Raw genomic sequence first — 12,671 nt, forward strand, 5'->3', positions numbered from 1 at the left:
GCCACTAACAATGAAGCCGAATACGAGGCTCTGATTCATGGGTTGCAAACGGCAATCGATGGGGGCATAAGGCAAATAGATGTGTACACGGACTCACAGCTCGTTGCAATGCAGGTGCAAGGTACGTACGAAACACGAGAGCGGTCCATGACGCAATACCAGGCAAGAGTAAAGGAGATGATGAAGAAATTTGAGCGGTGCACGATCAGTCAGATACCGAGAGACGAAAATATGCGTGCGGATGCATTGTCACGGTTCGGGTCGCTGGTCGAGGGAGTTAAAGAAAGAAAGATCACAGTGATGGTGAAAACTCGACCAACGATTGAAGAGGCAGAGGTCCACCTGGTTGAGGCGGAGGAGTCTTGGAAAACACCCTTTGTCAGGTACTTGAAGTATGGAGAATTGCCGAAGGACTCGATTGCGGCAAAGAGATTACAGTTCAAAGCTAATCGTTTTACCATGATCGGAGACGACCTATACAAAAGAACCCCGGAAGGCGTTCTACTGAAATGCCTGGATGCGGAGAGAGCGCAGTACGTCTTAAGAGAAATACATGAAGGCAGCTGCGGAAATCATTCAGGCGGGAGATCGCTGGCGCAGAAGATTTTGAGGCAGGGTTACTTCTGGCCTACGGTCGTGGAGGATGCGAAGGATTTTGCCAAGAGATGCGAAAGTTGCCAGAGGTATGCTGGACTGCTGCACTCACCAGCGACCCCTCTCGAACCTCTTAAGGTCGCATGTCCGTTCGATAAGTGGGGGATAGATATCGTGGGCCCTTCCCCCCAAGCGGTGGCACAGAAGAAGTTCCTGATTGTAGCGGTCGAATATTTTTCCAAATGGGTCGAGGCTGAGGCTCTCGCCAGGATCTCGGAGAAAGAGGTAATCAATTTTATTTGGAAAAATATCATTTGCAGGTTTGGAATCCCCCGCATTCTTGTATCAGACAATGGAACCCAGTTCCAAGGAAAGAAGATCATGGCGTGGTGCAAAGAGTTGAAAATCCAGCAGAATTTCACAGCGGTTGGGAACCCTCAAGCGAACGGTCAGGCAGAGGTCACCAACCGAACCCTGTTGCAACACTTAAAGACCAGGTTGGAAGGAGCGAAAGGGGGATGGGTCGAAGAATTGCCTGGGGTTCTCTGGGCATATCGGACGACCCCGCGAACGGCGACCGGAGAGACCCCGTTTTGTTTAGTATATGGGAGTGAAGCAATTATTCCTGCAGAAATTGGAGAAGAAACTGCTCGGGTCACTCAATACACAGAAGAAGAGAACGCCCGAGAACGGGCCTTTGATCTGACTGTGATTGAAGAAGGAAGGGATCGCGCTTACGCAAAAATATTGCGCTACAAAAGCATGATGACCCGGAGTTATAATCGTCGAGTGCGACCACGACAATTCCAGGTCGGAGACTTGGTGCTAAAGAAAGTGGAAGTATCTAAGCATGTGGGAAAACTCGATCCGACTTGGGACGGCCCGTATAAAGTTGTGGAAATCCGGAAGAAAGGGACATACATACTCCAAGATTTTGAAGGAAGGAACTTGCCGCGACCATGGAATATTCATAACTTAAAAAAGTTTTATGCTTGAAACGCTTGTAAGCTTAGTCGTGAGAATTTTGCTGTGAAGGGTTTGTACTCGTCTAAAAAAGACGATCAAAAGGGAGTTGTGTACTTGTCTATGAAAGACATTCCCGCCTCAAAAGGGCGACCTATAAAAGGTCATCATCTAAGTTACATGCGTACATAATCTGGGAAGTCTTGTGCTAACCTAACAAGATTCATAAGCGATCTCAAAAGATTGCAGGATTTCTTTAACCTAACAAGGTTCATAAGCGATCTCAAAAGATTGCAGGATTTCTTTAACCTAACAAGGTTCATAAGCGATCTCAAAAGATTGCAGGATTTCTTTAACCTAACAAGGTTCATAAGCGATCTCAAAAGATTGCAGGATTTCTTTAACCTAACAAGGTTCTTAAGCGATCTCAAAAGATTGCAGGATTTCTTTAACCTAACAAGGTTCATAAGCGATCTCAAAAGATTGCAGGATTTCTTTAACCTAACAAGGTTCATAAGCGATCTCAAAAGATTGCAGGATTTCTTTAACCTAACAAGGTTCATAAGCGATCTCATAAGATTGCAGGATTTATTTAACCTAATAAGGTTCATAAGCGATCTCATAAGGTTGCAGGATTTCTTTAACCTAACAAGGTTCATAAGCGATCTCAAAAGATTGCAGGATTTCTTTAACCTAACAAGGTTCATAAGCGATCTCAAAAGATTGCAGGATTTCTTTAACCTAACAAGGTTCATAAGCGATCTCATAAGATTGCAGGATTTATTTAACCTAATAAGGTTCATAAGCGATCTCATAAGGTTGCAGGATTTCTTTAACCTAACAAGGTTCATAAGCGATCTCAAAAGATTGCAGGATTTCTTTAACCGACCAAGGTTCATAAGTGACCCTAAATGATCACGATAGGAGATGTAATTGCAGGATTCCTGATCATGGAAAGCAATTAGCAAAAAAGGCAATAAACATGGATAACGTAAAATTTCATATATGTTCCCGAGGCGACAAAAACGACCTCGGTCGTGATAATTACAAAAATAACAGGGGGGATACCCGCTGTAATCGTCCAAAAAATTACAAAAAAGGAGTTGTCCCATGAGCATCATGAAATAGGAAATGGAGGAGGAAGATCGTCCATCAAAGGTAGGAACTCCGGAAAGGCATCAGTTGGTTCAGGGCCGGTGGGGTAAGGCTCGAGGTTTCTGTCTAGGGAGACATCCAACTGCTCGAGATCGAAACCTTCGGCCAGTCCGTTGAGCTTCTGGATTTGTCCTTGGCATTTTTCAAATCCCTCAATCATCAGCTCCGTGGCTTGGTTTTCCACGGCTGCTCGGAAGGTTTGGGATCTCAGGAAGTCCCGAGCACCGTTCAGCCGAGCCTCTTTCATCATGCCTTGGAAGTCCTGGCTCTGTAGAAATGAAGCTTTGCCCTCAGCCATGCCCCGATCTCGACCCTCGGCTAATCCTTCTTCCCTGCCGGACTCGAAAGCAGCTACCCGATCGGTGTGGGCTGTTCGCTTAGTCTCTTCCAATTCCTTTTCGGAAATCCCCAGCTTAGAGACAAGCTCCCCCTTCTCTGCACGCAGGGATTCGACCACCGTCTGCAGCTCGAGTATCTTCCTTTCCATCTCCACGGCCTTCCCCTCAATCTGGATCTTGTCATGCCTCCACATGGAGCCTTGCAGGGTGATATGGTGTGCGAAAGCCATGGCCTACATGGGATCGAAAGGTGAGTGCGTGCTGATGAAGCAGTTAACAAAGTAATAAAGTACCTGGGCGATGTTGTGCGCAAAATGCTCCTCAAGAGAAGTCAGGGAGGTCTGCGCAAGGATGACCTGATCGCGTTCCAGGCAAGCAGCTTTGTAGACCTCCCAGGAATCTTGCCCCGCAAAGGTACGCAAGACGCTGCTGTTCTTGGAGATGTTCCAATCCGGTAACCATTTTTCTCCGGACATCTCAGCACGGCAGGCAGAAGCAGGTCGCTCGTCCCTCATCTTTTGCCAACTTTCTTCCAAAGCGGCGAGTTTCCTTTTATTTTCGGGTTCGGCGACCCGATCTGCAGCAAGTTTAGCCTCGAGTCTGCCCTGCTTCGTCGATCTCGAGGATGGATCGCTTTGGCTCTCAGTGAGTTGCGTGGGCTCAGGCCTCGGGATGGATTCTTTCCCCCTCTTCCTCTTCAGACTCGGTTCTTCAGAGATTTCTACCACCTCGACTTGCTCGTCTGGGGTACGATCCCTAGTGGTAGTGGGGGTCGATTGTGGTTCGGAGGCAGTGGCGTGGGGGGAAGGAGTTGGGGTCGCGGCCCGGGTCTTAGGCTTTGCCTTGGCAGCCGCTGCAGCCTCTTTCAACTCGCGATCAACGGAAGGAGGAAGAGTCCCCTTCTTAGCTCTCGCCTTGTTTGCAAGTCTGGCTAGCATAACTTCAGTTTCTGCGAAGGCAAATCAGTCGTCAGAAATTGTCCAAAAGATAATAAAAGATAAATGAAGAATATGGAATCACCTAAAGAGCTTTTGATCGGGATAGGAGCAGGGGAGAGGCCCGCGAGCTTCAAAACCTTTTCCTGTAATAGTACTTTCGGACGGTACCAAAACAGTGTAATGTGATTGATGAGGTCGCTCTCGAACCCCTCCCCAAAGGTTTCGGGGTTGGGTTTTGTTTCCCGCCAACCCAAGTGAAAATCCCAAGATTGACCGGGCGGAGGTCGAATAAAAAAATACCTATCATGCCAAGGACCGACGTTAGACCTCAAATCGTCTAGAAAGCGGCAGTCCTTGCGTGCTGTCAAATAATACCATCCAGCCTCGCCCGATCTCTTAGAGGAGGTGATATTGTACAGGGACCAAAAATTATCAAACGAAGAAGGTAGATCGAGGTATTTCATGACGATTATAAACATGAGGATATGACTGATTGAGTTTGGAGATAGTTGCATAGGACAAAGGCCTAGCCGGACTAGAATGTCATTCACTTCTCGGGGCAAGGGGAAGCGAAGTCCGGCATCCAAATGGAGTATGGACAGAGCACAATAACCCTCGGGGGGTTGATGCATACGATCAAAGGAGCGAGGAATTTTAATATCGTAATCGGCAGGGATATAATATTTTCTTTTTATGGCAACGGGAGTCATTTTAAGGTTGCTCGCTATCCCTAACCAAGGCTTCTGTTGCATCATTTCAGAATATTTTTGGAAAATAGGGACATCATCAGAATCACCTACTTCTTCGGGAATAGCAGAAGATTGAGAGACGGAAGCAGTAGGGTCGCGGGACGTACCCGCTGCCTCCCGAGGGGAGGTCGCGGACGACCCAGACGACGAACTCGTTTCCGAGTTCGCCGCAGACTCGGAAACAGACACATGAACGGATACACTCCTAGACTCAGACGACATATCGAAAGCTGGAAGGAGAGAGGAGGAAAAAGTACCTGGAATTCGGAGATAGATCGCAGGGAGAGATCGAACGCGACTAAGCACAGCGGTCAAATTGGTTCAAATGCGGGGCTATTTATAGAGGAGTACCAGTAGCGACGCGCCTCTTCACGCACCATCAGTAGGGGACGCGTGGCGTGGATTGAACGGCCATGATGCTTCCTCCAACGGACGTGACTGTTCATTTCCCTTAGTGTCATTAATGACACTTAGAGAAATGGGGGAATAATGATGAGGGAATTTGCATATTTACCAAAATGCCCCCCCTATTTTTGGCACAAGCTCCACACCCAAGACAGTAATCATGCTGCACCTATGACTGAGCCTATGTCTGAGCACAGTGGGGCCCACTGTACAGTTGCAGCAGCGGCGGCTGCAGGTTCGACAGAGGGTGACGTGGCGCGCCCTCACTGGAGCCACGTGTGGTGCTCGCAGAGGGTGCCGTACCAGTATAAATACCCTCATTTATGGTATTTTGAATACGTTTTGACTATCTACTTTACCGCCAATTTGTGGTCTAATTCGATCATGTTACCTTATTTTCGATCCCATCTTTTCTGACTTAAGCATCGGAGGGCCATCGCCGAGGGCCTCTCGGCTAGTCTGACGTTTGCTGTGTTCTCAGGATCCGCCCCAGGTAGCTTGAAAGAGGGAGCCAGCGATCACGACCCGGTTGTTCGATCTAGCGACCCCGATCCGGAAATCCTGATTTTGAGCGACCTACATCAGCAGCAGTGGAGAAAGAGTCGGATCATAGCAAGGGCTCGGTAAACCCATGGACCCTTTGCACTGTCACACAAGTTGAGGAGCTGAAATGGATCATACGACTGTTGCCCGTGTTGGCAACTGGAATCATCTTCAACACCATTTACGGAAATATGAGCAACTTGTTCTTGCTGCAAGCCGAGTACATGGACGCGCGATTAGGCTGGTCCAACTTCAAAGTCCCGGTAGCATCACTCGCCGTCTTCAACCCCATAAGCGTCATTTTCTGGGTACCCGTCTATGATCGTTTCATCATCCCAATGACAAGAAAATTCACAGGCCACAAGAACGGCCTGACTCAGCTGCAGCGCATTGGGACCGGCCTATTCATATCGGTCTTTGCCATGATATCAGCCGGGATTTTGGAGATATTTCGCCTCAGGATAGTAAGACGGAACAATAGCTATAAGGTGATGGAGACGCCTTGATAGGTATATGTATAATCCCCCCGCAAAAAGACTGAAAAGCCCTTCATTAAGGGTAGGATGGTCATTTCCGCGACCGGATCCGCGTACTTCGCAACGGGCGGGTCGCAGAGGACCCGACCCGGGTCGTAGGAGGTGACAGAAGACCCGGACAATGACGCCCATCCGATTAGAATGGGATCAACCAGATGAGGCCACGTGGCCCAGTATTTGCCGTACAACTGTGTACTATAAATAGACCCCGATACGCCATAAATGAGGTAACTGATATACATTTATTGAGATCGAACTTTGAGATAGAATACATTTCTCTCGATCAACCTAACTTGAGCGTCGGAGGGTCATTGTCTGGGACATACCCGACGAGCTCACGGTTCTTGTTTTATTCTCAGGGGATCCAAAACCTGTTCCGGAAGAGTTAGTCGAACAGCGGTGAGGCCGTCTCAGGAGATCGAATAATTCGACCCGGATCAGTTGGCGCCGTCTGTGGGAAACTTCTGAGAATTCTACCATTATGGAAGGTTCATCGAGGAGAAATGCCGCCGAGGAAGAAACACCCAGGAGAGGAGCAGGTGCAACCATCCAAATCACTCAGGATGAGTTGCAAAGGATGATAGACGAGGCAAGCCGAAAGGCCATAGTAGAATATGAAAGGAGAACAGCGACCCCCCTGGTCAAAGAAACTGCTAGAAGGCAGTTATTCGAAAACGTGGAGCCAATAAGAGAGTCAAGAGTTCAGGGGGAACATGATCATCGCAGTAAGCGACCAGCATCATCCGATGCAGGTTCCAGCAGCCATGGACGCGCAAAGAGAAGAGAGCCGGTCATATCCAGGGCCGAAGTGGAAAGTGTGGGCAAACAGATACATAGCTTGAACAAACAGATCGACGAGTTGAAGAAACGAGGGGAGATCGTCGCGCAGAACAAGAACTCCCCTTTCTGTAACGAAATCCTCGTTCAGACCGTTGAGCCCGGGTTCAGAGTGCCCGATTTGAAGAGATATGATGGGATGAGAGACCCTCAGGAGCATGTGGCCGCCTTTGAGATGGTGATGAATCTTTACGGACAGTCAGCCCCGATAATGGCTAAATTGTTCGCGACCACACTGACGGGAAAAGCTCAGGAATGGTTCACGAACCTACCCCGTGGGAGCATCGAGTCCTACGAGCAGCTCGTGCAAAAGTTCAATTTCCATTTTGCGAGCAAGAAGAAACAAAAGAGGTCGGCTACCCATCTGTTCAACATCCGACAGAGAGAGGATGAGACGCTGAAAAATTTCATGGGTCGATTCAACAACGAGACCCTGGAGGTACAAGAGTTGAGGATTGACATGCTTGTGAGTATCCTCATACATGGACTCAGGAAGGGCTCGTTCGCCTCCGCCCTCGCGCGCGATCCGCCCTATGATGTTGAGCAATTGATGGCGATAGCACAGAAGTATATTGACGAGGAGGAGATGAACGCGATGAAAGATTCGGAACGAAGGGAGCGGGAATATATTCCCAGACGACCTCATGAGGGAAGAGGAGGAGGAAATGACAAACCAAAAACGGAGAAACGGAAGGAGCCTAAGTACGTGCCAAAATACCACAACTACACTCCCTTGGCCATGTCCAGGGAGAAGGCTCTGATGATGGTAGAAAATGCTGACGTGCTAAAATGGCCTAGACATACGAGGTACACTCCCACCAAGAAGATGTCTAACAAGTACTGCCGCTTCCATCGAGAGAGAGGACACAGCACAGAGGAGTGCTATCAGCTGAAGGACGAGATCGAAAGGCTTGTTCGTCAGGGACACTTCCGAGACCGCGTGCCCCCAAATTGTAAAATCGGAGGGGGAGGAAGGAGGAGCAGATCGAGGAGCCCGGACCGAGACAGAAACCCGGGCCCATCAAGGATCGATAGACCCCCAGTGGGTGGGAACAACGCACCCACAAAAGGCGTCATATACACAATAGCGGGAGGATCGACTGCGGGAGATTCAGGTCGAACACGGAAAAGATGCGCCCGAACAGCCGGATCGGTAAGACAGAAAGAATTCGTGCTGAAGGTAGAGGGTGAAGAGGCCATCTCATTTAATAGCTCGGATCGGTTGGAGGATGGAGGAGAACAGAACGACCCCATGGTCATCAAGCTCGATATCGCGAATTTCACCGTCCATAAAGTGTTGATAGATAGTGGGAGCTCAGCGGACATAATTTTCAAAAATGTCGTGGACCGGATGGGGCTGGAAAATGCGAGGCTCGAACCAGTAAAGACTCCACTGGTCGGCTTCGGAGGAAGTGAAGTGGCTTCGTTGGGGACGATCGAGCTTCCAGTGTCCATGGGCGAAGAGCCGAAGAGGAAAACGCTGATGGTAAAGTTCCTAGTGGTCGATACCCCGTTCACATACAATGTCATACTGGGTCGGCCGGGGTTGAATTCATTCCGGGCTGTTATCTCCACATACCATATGAAGATGAAATTCCCCACTGAATATGGAATCGGGGAAGTGTGGTGCGACCAAAAGGAGGCTCGTAAATGCTATAACTTGTCGATCAAAGCGGAGCCGAGGTCGAAGAAACAGAAGGTCAGGGAGGACGCGGAGCCCCGACCATATGAGGCTGAACATTTAAAACCCAGTGAGGAATACAAGGCTATTCAGCTCGCAACAGACGACCCTAGCAAGACGACCAGGATAGGGTCCAGCATGAAAGAAGGGGAGATGGCCATGATCGATTTCTTGCGGAATAACGCAGACATGTTCGCATGGAGCCCATCAGATTTTACTGGGATAGACCCGGAGGTCATTGTACACCGACTGAACGTCAACCCCACCGTTCGACCTGTGCAACAGAGAAAAAGAACTCTCAACAGTGACAAAAATGATGCTATCAGACAGGAGGTCGATAAGCTACTAAAAGCGGGATATATATCGGAAATCCAGTACACGAATTGGCTTTCCAATGTAGTACTTGTCCCGAAGGCTTCAGGAAAATGGCGCATGTGCGTGGATTTCACGGACCTGAACAAGGCTTGCCCTAAAGACCCATATCCGTTACCTCGGATCGATACCATGGTGGATTCGACTGCTGGGTTCGAACTCTTTTCGATGATGGATGCATACCAAGGATATCACCAGATCCAACTGGCGGAAGAAGATAGAGACAAAACCTCCTTCGTCACAGATAAGGGGATTTATTGCTACAACATGATGCCGTTCGGACTGAAAAATGCCGGCGCCACCTACCAACGGTTGGTTAAAAAGATGTTCGGCGATCTGCTCGGAAAAACCATGGAGGTATACGTCGACGACATGCTGGTCAAGAGTAAGAGGTCACAAGACCACATCAAAGATCTCTCTCAGGCATTCAGTATAATGAGGTCGCACGGGATGAAGCTTAACCCGGACAAATGCACATTTGGAGTGACAGGTGGGAAGTTTTTGGGGTACATGATTAGCGAACGAGGAATAGAGGCGAATCCAGAAAAAATTCAAGCTATAATGAACCTGAGATCACCCAATTCGGTCAAAGAAGTGCAGAAGCTCACGGGAAAGATCGCATCCTTGAGTAGGTTCATATCTAGGTCGGCGGGCAAAAGCTTACCGTTTTTTAAGGTCTTGCGGAAGCCCAAAAATTTCGCGTGGACATCAGAATGCGATCAGGCCTTACAGGAGTTGAAGAAATACCTCACAAAACCCCCACTGCTCGCAAACCCGAAGGAAGGGGAGACTTTATTCTTGTACCTAGGGGTGTCCGAAAATGCGGTCAGCTCAGTGCTGGTGAGAGAAGAGGCCAGTAATCAAAATCCGGTGTATTATGTTAGCAAAATGCTCCAGGGGGCCGAATCCCGATACTCGGAGATGGAGAAGCTGGCCCTAGCCCTAATTGTTACAGCTCGAAAACTACGACCATACTTCCAGGCGCACAAGGTAGTGGTATTGACGAACCACCCTCTTAAACACGTGATGTCGCGACCCGAGGCGTCAAGAAGACTAATCAAATGGGCAGTAGAACTGGGACAGCACGACATTGAGTACCAACCCAGAACGGCTCAGAAAGCACAGGTACTGGCAGATTTTGTGACGGAACTAATGAGCGACCTAGAACGACCCGAAGCGTGTGAACGGCCTTGTTCGAAATGGATGCTGCATGTCGATGGGTCTTCGAATGCGAATAACGGAGGAGCGGGCATATTGATCCAAGGACCCGAGGGCATCGAGATAGAAGTAGCTGCTCGACTATCATTCCCGGTAACGAACAATGAGGCGGAATACGAGGCATTGGTATTAGGGCTGGAGCTAGCGTATGAGGCAGGCGCACGCGATCTAGAGGTTTTCACCGACTCTCAGCTGATCGCTATTCAAATTGAAGGAGCATACGAGACAAGAGAGAGAACCATGACACAGTACAAAGAGATCGCGCAGCGATTGATGAGAAAATTTAGCGGATGCTCGCTTTCACAAGTTCCCCGAGCAGAAAACGACAAAGCAGATGCTCTGTCAAAATTTGGGGCAGCAATGGATGGAATCCGAGATCGCAAAATCACTGCAGTAGTGCGCGACCGGTCGGTGCTCACGAGCGGAACAGAAATTCAGGTCGTTTCAGAAGCCGAATCGTGGATGAGCGAGATCATACGGTATCTTGGAGAGGGCATCCTGCCCAACGACCCACAAGCAGCAAAAAGAGTCAAATTTCGCGCTACCCGATTCACATTGTTGGATGGTCAGCTCTACAAACGAACGACGGATGGCCCCCTCCTGAAATGCTTGGATGGAGAGAGAGCCCTGTACGTGATGCGGGAAATACACGAAGGAAGCTGCGGTAATCATTCGGGAGCGAGGTCGCTGGCGCAGAAGGTGATGCGGCAAGGTTATTTCTGGCCCACCTTGGTCGAAGATTCCAAGAACTTGGTGAGGAAATGCGAGAGTTGCCAGAAGTATGCTTCTTTGATACATCAACCGGCAACACCGTTGGAACCGATCAAGATAGCGTGCCCGTTCGATCAGTGGGGAATTGACATCGTAGGACCTTTTCCGCCCGCACAAGCCCAAAAGAAATTCATCATCGTAGCGGTCGAATATTTCTCCAAGTGGGTCGAAGCAGAAGCGGTAGCCAAAATCTCGGAGAGGGAAGTCATCAACTTCATTTGGAAGAATATTATATGCAGATTTGGTATACCTCGAATATTAATATCTGATAACGGCACGCAGTTCCAGGACAGAAAAATTACAGAATGGTGCAAGGAGTTGAAGATCGCGCAACACTTCACAGCAGTTGCAAATCCTCAAGCGAACGGGCAGACCGAAGTGACGAACCGAACGATCTTGCAACATTTGAAGACTCGCCTCGAGAGCAAGGGGTCATGGGTCGACGAACTGCCCGGGGTCTTGTGGGCTTACCGAACAACGCCACGAACTGCCACGGGTGAAACCCCTTTCTGCCTGGTGTACGGAACTGAGGCCATCATTCCCGCCGAAATAGGGGAGGAATCGCAAAGAGTTATGCAGTATGAGCCCCAGACGAACCAAGCCAAACGAAGCTTCGACCTCACTGTTATCGAAGAAAAAAGAGAGGCTGCATATGCCCGAATCCTGCATCACAAGGGTCTAATGATGAAGAGCCATGATCGTAAAATCCGACCCCGCCAGCTGCAGGTAGGAGATCTCGTGCTGAAGAAGGTGGAGGCGTCAAAACATGTAGGAAAGCTGGAGCCACCCTGGGAAGGCCCTTACAAAGTGACCGAGATCAGAAAGAAGGGTACATACAGATTGCAATACATGCAGGGTCGCGATCTACCACGCCCTTGGAACATACAGAACTTGAAGAAGTTCTACGCCTGAAGCTAGGAGCCTGTGAAAGGCCGTCAACTCGAACAAGGAGCCTGTGAAAGGCCGTCAACTCGAACAAGGAGCCTGTGAAAGGCCATCAACGGACCGAACAAGGAGCCTGTGAAAGGCCGTCAACTCGAACAAAAGGCCGGCAAAAGGCCATCAACAATAAGACCGAACAAAACTACACGGGGAGAGTTCTAGCAGATTGTTAATTGTATATTCTCAAAGGTTAGGAAGATCGCATCCATTTTAAATATTGTATTATTGAGTATTTACAACTCTTGTAATTTACACAACGAGATTTATCAAAGTTTCTTTGTTTTTGCGCTCACATCTGTTTTGTGCCTACATTCGTGCGTACATTACTGTCTTTACTCGCTTTCTAAGCAATACGCGAACTGAAAAAGACGCGTCCAATATGCGATCTGAAAAAGACGCACTCAACCAATACGCGAACTGAAAAAGACGCGTCCAATATGCGATCTGAAAAAGACGCACTCAACCAATACGCGAACCGAAAAAGACGCGTCCAATATGCGATCTGAAAAAGACGCACTCAACCAATACGCGAACTGAAAAAGACGCGTCCAATATGCGATCTGAAAAAGACGCACTCAACCAATACGCGAACTGAAAAAGACGCGTCCAATATGCGATCTGAAAAAGAC

The 12,671-nt window shown here is 48.8% G+C and overlaps 1 protein-coding gene across 1 annotated transcript; it reads left to right on the forward strand.

Moving 5' to 3' along the window:
* Positions 1–6,702: 6,702 nt before the first annotated feature.
* On the forward strand, positions 6,703–12,012 carry LOC105171171 (uncharacterized). The gene has a single exon (XM_011092197.2). The coding sequence runs from the start codon at positions 6,703–6,705 to the stop codon at positions 12,010–12,012; it is 5,310 nt and encodes a 1,769-aa protein (XP_011090499.2).
* The last annotated feature ends 659 nt before the right edge of the window (positions 12,013–12,671 follow it).

This window comes from Sesamum indicum, linkage group LG9, assembly GCF_026168435.1.
Source record: "Sesamum indicum cultivar Baizhima isolate 11 linkage group LG9, ASM2616843v1, whole genome shotgun sequence".
Classification (NCBI taxonomy): domain Eukaryota; kingdom Viridiplantae; phylum Streptophyta; class Magnoliopsida; order Lamiales; family Pedaliaceae; genus Sesamum; species Sesamum indicum.

Bases quoted from the DNA above. Each gene is read 5' to 3' on its own strand.
- LOC105171171 (XM_011092197.2), top strand. From the start codon at position 6,703: ATGGAAGGTTCATCGAGGAGAAATGCCGCCGAGGAAGAAACACCCAGG.